Source organism: Narcine bancroftii, chromosome 4 (assembly GCF_036971445.1).
Source record: "Narcine bancroftii isolate sNarBan1 chromosome 4, sNarBan1.hap1, whole genome shotgun sequence".
Taxonomy (NCBI): domain Eukaryota; kingdom Metazoa; phylum Chordata; class Chondrichthyes; order Torpediniformes; family Narcinidae; genus Narcine; species Narcine bancroftii.
The window spans coordinates 280808573-280818959 of NC_091472.1; the positions used below are offsets into that span (position 1 = coordinate 280808573).

General features: G+C 39.5%; 1 protein-coding gene across 1 annotated transcript in view; it reads left to right on the forward strand.

Moving 5' to 3' along the window:
* Positions 1-10387, forward strand: part of tmem163a (transmembrane protein 163a) — a 132450-nt gene that overhangs the window by 117703 nt on the left and 4360 nt on the right. Inside the window, exons 6-7 of the mRNA XM_069935205.1 lie at positions 3876-3987; positions 4868-5009. Coding sequence (XP_069791306.1) covers positions 3876-3987; positions 4868-5009 — 254 coding nt within the window. The remainder of the gene's footprint in view (positions 1-3875; positions 3988-4867; positions 5010-10387) is intronic.

Below are 10387 nucleotides of genomic sequence, written 5' to 3' on the forward strand. Positions count from 1 at the left end.
CAAGCCGAAGAAGTATATTTAACTCAACCACAAATCACTACCAAGACCCTATAGCAGGGGTGTCAAACTCAAATTCACGGAGGGCCAAAATTAAAAACGGACTAAGTCGAGGGCCGAACTAAATATTTATTGAAAATTTTCAACAACATTTGCATGTTTTCTCTTTTTTCAACATATGTAATGTTAAATTTTAGGACATAACTTTAGGAGGATAATATTACAGGTCAGGAGTAGGTAGCTCAAGTTCACCCTTTGCTTGACCTGAGGGAAACCTATTTGGTCCCTGTGGAGATGTAGTCAGCATTCACAGGTTGTGTCCATTTTGGCCTGCATCAGGACTCAGCATTTCCTGCTCACTCCTCAGGATCTAGGCCTCTATTCACTCTCGACCCACCATCCCTCTACCTGACCAGTCCTTTACCCAACCTCTACTCACCCCTCACTCCACTCGCTCTGCCTCTACCCACCCCATCCTATACACGCCCCTCTACTGCCTCTCCCCTCAACCTGTTCCTCCCTCTACCTGTCTCTCACCCTCTAATCACCCCTCCCCTACTTGCCCTGCCCCTCCCCTTTTAGCTCTTCCCTATCCACCCCTCCTTCTACTCATCCCTCCCTCTAACTGCCCCTCGCACCGCCATAACTTCCCCTGCCCATTACTCCTCACCTACACCCTCTGCCCACCCCTGCTTACCCACCCACTCAGGCCCAGCGCGCTGCCGATCAGCCTTTGCGGACAGCCACCATCTCTCTCTTCACGTGCAGGGCTGAACCAGCCGTCCCTGGGGTCCGCGCGGGTGCAAGCGCTGAAGGCCGTGGCGACCGGGAGAAGTGCACTCGCGCTGTGGAAGGGGCGTCCGGTGCCAGTCGCGTGGGGCTCGCGCTGCCAGGGGGCCGTGCGCAGCCTGCCATGCCCGTCGCGCCGACAGGAAATCACAGGTGCTCGCCCATCCGCCGCACCGCTCGGCAGGTGGGAGAAGTGACTGGTTGTGCGGGGAGCCTTCCAACTGGCTTGCCGGCTGATGACATCGACAGACTTCTCGTGTTACAATTTCTCGTGTTACAATGGGGAAGGATGTGCAATGAAGGGGGAGGATGGTGGGGGTGACATTACCAAAAAAACAGCATTGGCTCTCGCTGCAGGGCGGGCCACCTCTAATACATTTTTGAAATGATCTTGCGGGCCAAATATAATTATATTGCGGGCCAAATTTGGCCCTATAGTCATTTGTTAGATTATGGGAAAATTTCAGGATATAAGATAAATTGGGATAAAAAACATGGAAATATGAACGAGGAGGATCACAACTTCCCAATTTTAAGAATTATTACAGAGCAGCACAATTAAGATTTTTAGTTTTTGTTCATTTTAAAATTAAACCATGGGTGGATACTGAACTAAATAAGATGGAAGTTAAACAAATGAATTTATTTATAAATGAGATTTTAAATCCATTGTAATAGGTAAGTAAGCTCTGATACTAAAATATTTGGAATAGTTAAATTAGAAATTGTTGGTTTTATTTTTCATTTAAAAACACCAGTAATTTTTTTCAAAAGATGATCCTTTTTTAAATGTATGGTATCACAAGGGAATCTCTAATTTAGGGAATTGTTATGATAATAGATTGATGTCTTTTGATCATTAAAGATTAAATATGGCATACCTTTCCAATACTTTTGTTATTTTCAATTGAGGGCTTATTTGAGAGAAAAATTAGGACCAGAAATTTTTCTAAAAGGTCTTTCAAATTTGGAACAAATCATGGTTGATGGAATGATTAAAAAAAAATAATTTAAAAAAAAATCTAAATCTAAATTACAAGAACAAACACCAAAAGTAGGTTTGATTAATTCAAAAGAAAGACAGGAACAAGATTTGGATGCAATAATAGATCAATAAATCTGGGAAAAATTTGTGTAAAAGAGGCTATGACAAATACTATTAATGTATGAAACAGATTACTTCATTTTTTTTATTAATTGTATATTACTCCTGAGAAATTGAGAAGATGGAGATTTATCAGATCAATGTTTTGGATGTGGAACAGAAATTGGAATTTCACTCTATGTGGTCTTGTTCAAAGGTTAACTCTTTTTGAGTTTCTATTAGTAAATTTCTACAATGAATAATGGGAGTGAATTTTCCTTTAAATCCTGAATTACTTTTGTTTGGAAATTTTGATTGGAAATTTTGGAAGTGTCACTACTAAATTATTGTTGTCAGATTCCCAATTAAAGTTTAAGTTGGTTTTGGTAATAACAAGGAAATGTGCCACTGTTGCATGGAAATCTGATCTTTCATTAACATTGGACAAATGCCATGCTGAAATTCATTAGAAAAAAATACGTATTATTTAAGGGATAAATATTCTTTATTTTTGCAAATTTGGGGTCTGATGCTAAAATAATGAAATTAAAATAGTGATTTTATTAATTTCTTGATCAGTGAAGTTTTCCCTCTTTTTAAAAAAAAACTTTGTTTTTGAGGTCTTTGAGTGTCAACTGACATGATCTGAATTAATTACTTGTGATTGTTTTATAATGAAATATCTTGTATTTTAATTTTGGGACTAGTTTAGTTTGGGGTTGGTTAATGGGTTTTTTGTAGTTTTTTCATTTTAGATTTTAGTATTTTAGTTCTTATAAATAGACTTTCAGCATATTTGTTAATATTTATGTACTTGTATAATGTCAAAAATTAAGAATATTTTACCATATGCTAAATAAATATATTTTTTTTTAAAAATTGTCTTAGGTTGCCAAAGGATATAGACAGGATGCAAAGTTGGGCAGAAAAGTGGCAGATGGAATTCAATCAGAATAAGTGTAAGGTGATGCATTTTGGAAGGTCAAACCAGAAGGCTGAGTACAGGGTTAATGGTCAGAAACTTAAGTGTGGAGGAACAGTGTCCTTGTGGTTCAAATCTAAGCATCTTTGAAGGTAGCAGGTTGCTAGGGCAGTTAAGAGGGCCTTTGGAATGATGGACTTTATTAGTAGGGGATTGAGTTCAAGTCGAGACATTGTGTTGCAAGTCTATAAATGTCTGGTGAGACCATACTTAGACTATTGTATTCATCTCTGATCACATTACAGGTAGAATGTGGAAGCTATGAAATGGGTGCAAAGGAGATTTAACAGGATGTTTCCTGGATTGGAAAATGGGTCATAAGGCAAGGTTAGCAGAGATAGGACTTTTCTCTTTGGAGTAAAGAAGGATGAGTGTAGACTTGATAGAGGATTATAAGATTCTGAGCGGTGTGGATGAGGTATTCAGCCAGCACCTTTTTCCGAGGGCAAGAATAACAAACACCAGAGGACGTGTACAAAGTGAAGTGAGGAAAGTTTAGGGGAGACATCAGCGGTAATTTTTTTTTGTAGGTGTCTAGAATCCCTGGCCAAGGGTGGCAGAAACATTAGGGCATTTAAGAAACTTTTAGATAGGCACATGAATGAAGAAAAATGGAAGATTATGAGGTGGGAAGGGTTTAGGTTTTTTGGTAGGGATATAAAGGTCAGCACAATATCAAGGGCCGAAGGGCTATTCTGTGCTGTTATGTCGTCGTCAACAGAACTCTAACCTTGTGATTGAAGGAAGGTAATGTGATGAAACAGTTGAAGGAAGTTGACCCTTAAATTTTGTTCTGGGAAACTCCTGCAATGAAATTCTACTGCTGAGAAGATTGACCTCTAGCAATGATTTGACAAATTTATTGTGAAGCAACTTGTGATGTTTTTGCTACATTCAAGTATAGCAGAGGTTGTAAATTATTTTCAATGTTGGTTTATAATATAATTGTCAGTTTGTTTACTTGTATACTTTTGAGTTTTACCAGAAGTTGTTGCAATAAACTTGTATTCTTTCTTTTTAAAGGATGACTTTCTTTTCAGTGTATCTTTTATTAGTGGAATCCTCTGCAGTATTTTGGCTGTGGTTAAATTTATGCTTGGCAGAATTCTCACAAGCAAAGCCTTGATTACTGATGGTGAGTATTGACATTTTGCAAATTTTCTCAGCTGTTATCTGGTCAAATTAAATACTTCATTTAAAAAAAAAAGTTCATCACATACCAAGGGGAAATTATAACTACAAGGTAAAGATGGAATGTCATGATTGAAAATTGAATTATAAAATCAAAAGAAAAAATACTGCTGAAAGACATTCTGACTTTCACATTTCTGCCAATGGAAATTCTTGCAATCTGTTCCCATTTTCCTCTCCTATCCCTGTATGCTTTTATATTTTTCACAGAATATCTGATCTAGTGAATTAAATAATTACATCATTTGCTTAAACAGGAGGTAGAAATTTAGCATTTTAATTTTCAACCATGTGGTACAACTTGCACATAGATGAAACCCTTAAAGGAGGAAAGTGTCTGAAGAGACTTTGTAATAGAAGTAGCAGAGAGTTGCTTGGACTCTGCAGCTTGCATTTGCATTCTGCAAGATCATGAAGTTGTTCAGTTCTGCAGGAAAAGGCTGCAATATAAAATCTGGTCCTTAAATTTAATTTTTAAATTTTTTTAAACTGTTCATCCTTGACATCCCAAAATATATTCTTCAAAACAAAAACTCCTGTTGAGTGGGCTACTTTATAGTGCATTTGTGGTTCAATGCTGGATAGAAGCTTGGTAAATTTTACAGCCTCAATGAATAAAAATAAGTCAAGTTTCTTTTTCCACAGATGCTGTCTGATCTGCTGAGTGTTTCCAACCTTCTCTGCTTTTATTTCAAAGCTCAAGCAACTTCAGTTATTCTGGAGCCAGTTGATCAGAAGTGCATCTTTGAAATGCTCTTTATTTTGCAGCTGACTGTGCTATATTATGCTCCATGTTCTATTTGTATTTTCTGTTTTTTTTTCAGGCTTCAACTCCTTAGTTGGAGGAATCATGGGATTTTCTATACTGATCAGTGCAGAAGTCTTCAATCATTATGCTGGGGTGTGGTATTTGGATGGCACCATTGGAATTCTCATTGGAATAATAATTCTTGCATATGGAATAAAGTAAGCTTTGCCTTAAGGATCAAATTTTGTGATTGGATACAAGCTAGTTTAAATATCTTAAATATTGTTTTAAATACAAGGGTACAAGACTTTTCAGTATATTAACTTGAATAATGGAAATGCATTTTGGTACTGAAAGCTGTTCTATTTGCATGGTACATGTAACCATATAACCATTTATGGAGCGGAAACAGGCCATGTTGGCCTTTTGAGTCCGCACCAGCTCACTGAGGTGTTGATCATTTGTTTTAAAGACTGAGCAAGGTTCAGCTTCCAAACCAGGTGGTGATAGTTGCACAGGAAGCTCCCAATACATCCTCTGCAGACTGTAGTGAGGATTGAGGGTGGGAGATGAACTTTTTTAGCCTTTGCAGGAAGTAGAGGTACTACTGAGCTTTCTTGGATATGGAGCTGGTGTTAAGGGACTACGTGAGATTTTTCACCAAGTACTTACTCACCAAGGAACTTGATACTCTTGAAGTTGACCACTATTTCTTTTGTTTTAACATTCAGATACAGGCTGTTGGCTGCACAACAGTCTGTAGCAACTGCCCCTCATCTATGTATGCTGATTTATCATTACTAATAACCAAGATCGTGTCGTCAGCAAACTTTATGGCATGCCTGACAAAGACTGCATTGTCAGGCATGCCATTTATCAGATTACATGCTAAATGATCTGTTGGTGGGTAACATGCCAGCTATTAATTACATGAACATGAATTGCCAGTTATTACAAAAGTTTCCAAATAGGTCATGGTTTTGCTGTTAAATTCACATTAGGCAGGGGAAAGCATTGTTAAAGTGCATTTTTACAGCTGATCGGTCAACTTGGTTCACAATCTAAAATTGTATGATTGGCATGATCTTTTAGTGACAGTTTATTATGAAGTAATTAATTCAGGTCCGACTTTAGGATTAGATTATTCTTGTTGGCAATTTTTCCCAAGATTAACCTGGAATTGCAGTGTTTTAGACATACACCATTGTAGCAGGGCCTTTCAACCCACAACCCTAATTGCGGTGTTTTAGACGTACACCATTATAGCAGGGCCTTTCAACCCACAACCCTAATTGCGGTGTTTTAGACGTACACCACTGTAGCAGGGCCTTTCAACCCACAACCCTAATTACAGTGTTTTAGACGTACACCATTGTAGCAGGGCCTTTCAACCCACAACCCTAATTGCGGTGTTTTAGACGTACACCATTATAGCAGGGCCTTTCAACCCACAACCCTAATTGCGGTGTTTTAGACGTACACCATTATAGCAGGGCCTTTCAACCCACAACCCTAATTGCAGTGTTTTAGACGTACACCACTATAGCAGGGCCTTTCAACCCACAACCCTAATTACAGTGTTTTAGACGTACACCATTGTAGCAGGGCCTTTCAACCCACAACCCTATGCTGCCCAATTATATCCAACTGACCTACAACTCCTGGTATGTTCCCCACTGAGGAAAACTTACACAGATACCAGGACAACATACAGACTCCTTGCAGACAGTGTGGGATTTGAACCCTCACCCAATTGCTGGCACTGTAGCAGCATTGCGCTAACCCCCTACACTAACTGTTCTGCTGCATGTTCTTCAAAATGGCAGAGAAATTGAGCATCAACTGTATCACCAGATCCACCTCCAACAAGGTCTCATCAAGTTTGCAGATGACACACTTGTAGTTGGCCTCATCTGCAACAACAATGAGTCACTGTAGAGAAGAGGTGGAAAATCTTGCATTATGGTGCAAGTAACAACCTGAGTCTCAATGTGGATGAGATGAAGGAGATGATCGTGGACTTCAGGAGGACTAGGAGTGACCACCCTCTACTACACATCAAGAACTCTAGTGTAGAAAGCACCAAGCTCCTTGGAGTCTACTTAACTAGTGGCTTATGGACACACAGCATCTCCTCACTTGTCAGGAAGGTGCAGCACTCACTGCTCTGCCTGAGAAGACTTAAGCGGACAAGGCTACTTGGCACTATCATGTTAATCTTCTTTAGGAGCTCTCTTAAGTGCATCTTGGCCAGCTGCTTCACAGTGCGGTAAGGTTACTACAGAGAGATGGATTGGACCATAAGAGTGGCGGAGATGACAACTAATCTTCTTCCTGCACCCCCCCCCCCGCTTCCCCTCAATGTGATCTACCAGGATCATTGTCTGAAAAGGGACCGCAGAATAGTTGTGGATCCCTGCCACCCCACACACAGCATCTATCAACTACACCTGTCAGGAAAGAGATACAAGAGTATCAGAGACAGCATCACAAGGCTGAGAACCAACTTGTTCCCATGGGCAGTGAAAATGCTGAATTACTAAAGAACTGCTCCCACTAACCATCCAAGACTCTCATCTATGCAAAGCAATATTTATTTATTTCTACATGTGAATACTTCTCCTGCATATGTATTGTTTGCATATGCATTGTGTCTGCATGTACGGAAGTTTAAAATTGGTGTGGCTTGCCATTAGTTCAGCAATCACACAACACGCAGTCTCAAGCAACCAGAAAATTAATTTATCTGGTATCTAACAATTCCCATAGATGCCGGATATCATGGGTTTTACTGTACTTCTGAAGCCATTCCTTGCAATGCTGTTAAGGTATGGTTACCACAACAAGTGATTTTCTTGTATTTTTAACATCTTTTTTTAACATGATTATGGACTGTACTAGTTTGTATAAATTTATGATGCTATCACAAATTGTGGGAGTTGGTAGAAAATGTCTTTAGAAAGTTTGTCTCCTGAGATGGAGACAGAGATCAAGAAAGAGGAGAGTGTTGCCAGAGATGGACCAAGTGAATAAAATTGACAAGTTCATCAGGGGTGCATGAGGCAGCATCAATGTAGTTGTCAATGTAGCGGAGGAAGAGTTGAGGAGCCTTGTCTGTGTAGGCTTGTAGCATGTCTCTTTCTGTCTCCATCTAAGGAAACAAACTTTCTACAAACATGTTCTACAAACCTATCAACTCTTGTAATTACCTTGATATTTCTTCACACCCAGTCCCTTGTAAATATTCTATTCCTTTCTCTTAATTCCGGTTTCTCTTGCTTCTGCTCCCAAGATGAGATTTTCTATTCCAGATCATCTGAAATGACCTTCTTCTTCAAAGAAAGGCTTTCTCCTTGACCACCATCAGTCCTTACTTGCATCTCCTCCATTTTCTGCACATCTGCCCATAGACAACAAGAACAAGATTCCACATGCTCACCTACCAAGCCAGCAGCCTCAGCCTCGAACATATTATTCTCCACGAATTCCATCACCTCCAATGTGATCCCACCACTAGATGCAGCTACCCCTCTCCTCAGATCTGCCTTCCGAAGGGACCGCTCTCTCCGTGTCCCCCCTTGTTCTCTGATTCTTTCTCATTGATAGCCACCTTGGCACCTTCCTTGTGACTGCAGGAAGTGCCATACTTGTGCCCACACCTCCCCTCTCTCCACCATTTGGGGACCCATACAGTCTTTCCAAGTGAAGCAACACATCACTTGTGACATCCGGTCCTCCTGATGTAGCCTTCGCTAAATTTCTTTTAGCACCACATGGTTTTGGAGGATCATAACCAGTTTTCAATGATTTTCTAAACCTTCTCTCATCCTGGCCAGATGGCTGATCAAATTTAGCTGGCGCCTCTATTCCCTTGTTCTCATCAGGTCTCAACAGCATCTCTTTTTATTGTGACTTTGGGAGCATCCTCTTGGTGTATATTGAAACTAGAGTATTTCAGCACCATCCTTCCTCTATCTTGGAACACATTTCACTAATTTGGACCATAATCAACCCCTCCCATTCTAGTTATTACTCTCTCTAAGCTTATGGTGACCTTAGGGCTAACTTTGGTTTAATTCTCATTTCTGTTTACTCCTATATATTCCTTTCTTTTTCTAAGCTCTTTGTTCTTTGGTTACATGTCCAATGTGCCCCTTTCAATTTCTGTCCTCTGGTCAGACATCTATTTCCCTCTACTTTTCCTCTTGTGGAAATGTAAACAGATTGAGTTTATTTTCACCTACCTGCTGTAGGTGGATAAGTACAGTAAAATCCCTGGTATCAGGCACCAACAGAGATTGTGGATGCCGGATCTGTGAATTTTCTGGCCTCTTACAAGGCCTATCTAATGCACCTGCATTAATAATTTTTTTTCTTAAAGTGCAAAATATTAAGTAATTTGAAAAATTGCAGTCCTTAATTATGCAAAGTTCACTTTGATCAGTTCATTCCCATAACTTAGTAAAAATTGAGTCCCAGGTACTGTAACAGCATTATGATGATCTCTATACTAACCTCATCATTAACTCCCCAACAAGTTTACAGATAAAGCCTTACTCTCTCTCTCATGGCCCATCCCTTCGCAAGAGAAGATGAACACGGTGCCTTGTAGCTCTTCTGTCCTCACAAACCTTTGTTCTGTTTTCCATGGAGCTTTAGGCACCATGTGACAGGGCAAGGACTTGGAGGTGAGTGCCTTACTAATATACTTAATAATATACAAATAAAGAGAGACCCTTTCTAGGCAGGGATAGGGAGACACTTTGGGAGAGTTGCCACAGCAACTTCTGGGTGCTGCCACTTCAATAAAGTTTCAATTAAGTTGTGTTTGAATAACTGCAGGCAGGGCAGGACCAGGGTGCTTTGCTGGCTGAATGTTTGCTCCCATTTCACCAAGGGGTTGTGTTGCTTCAGAGAACATTAAATTTTACAATTTAAATTTTTATTTATACCTACCTATCTATGTCCTTGTTTTTTTACCTGTTGCTTGAATTCCAGATAATTGGGAATTTACTGTATGGTGGGAAAAATAAACTATAAATAGTAAACATGAATTTATTGTTTTAAAATTGAACAAAGATTGGTAATATTGTAGTGTTAGTGCTCTAATAGAGTGAATAACAAGACTGGGAGTCAACAGGTTTGTTCCAAAGCTCACTCATTTATTGCTTGGTTCATCAAGGCTTTTTTTAAAGATGCAACCTATTCCCACCATTGGGAACCGGAAGTTGTGTCACTGACTGGCAGCTATTCAGATTTTGCGCATGTGGGCTCTTTTTTTTTCCTTTGGGGAAAGGGGAATATGCTTGGTGCTATCTTTGGTGCATGCACATTACTATTGGAGCCAGTTCACCTGTACAACAACTGCGTTGGATACAATTTAATAAATATTCACAAAACCTTAGTGCAGAAAAAAGTAACTTGCAATAATGTACCCTATTCTGTCTTAAATTGGATTATAACATTTAAAGTACACAACCAAATTTATAGCTAGTGAGGGGAGGGGCTGGCCGTAATGATCTTGAAGTTGCATATTCTGGAGCAAACAATAAATTGGATATTATTGAAGATAGTGTTCAATGGGCTTCAAAGTGGA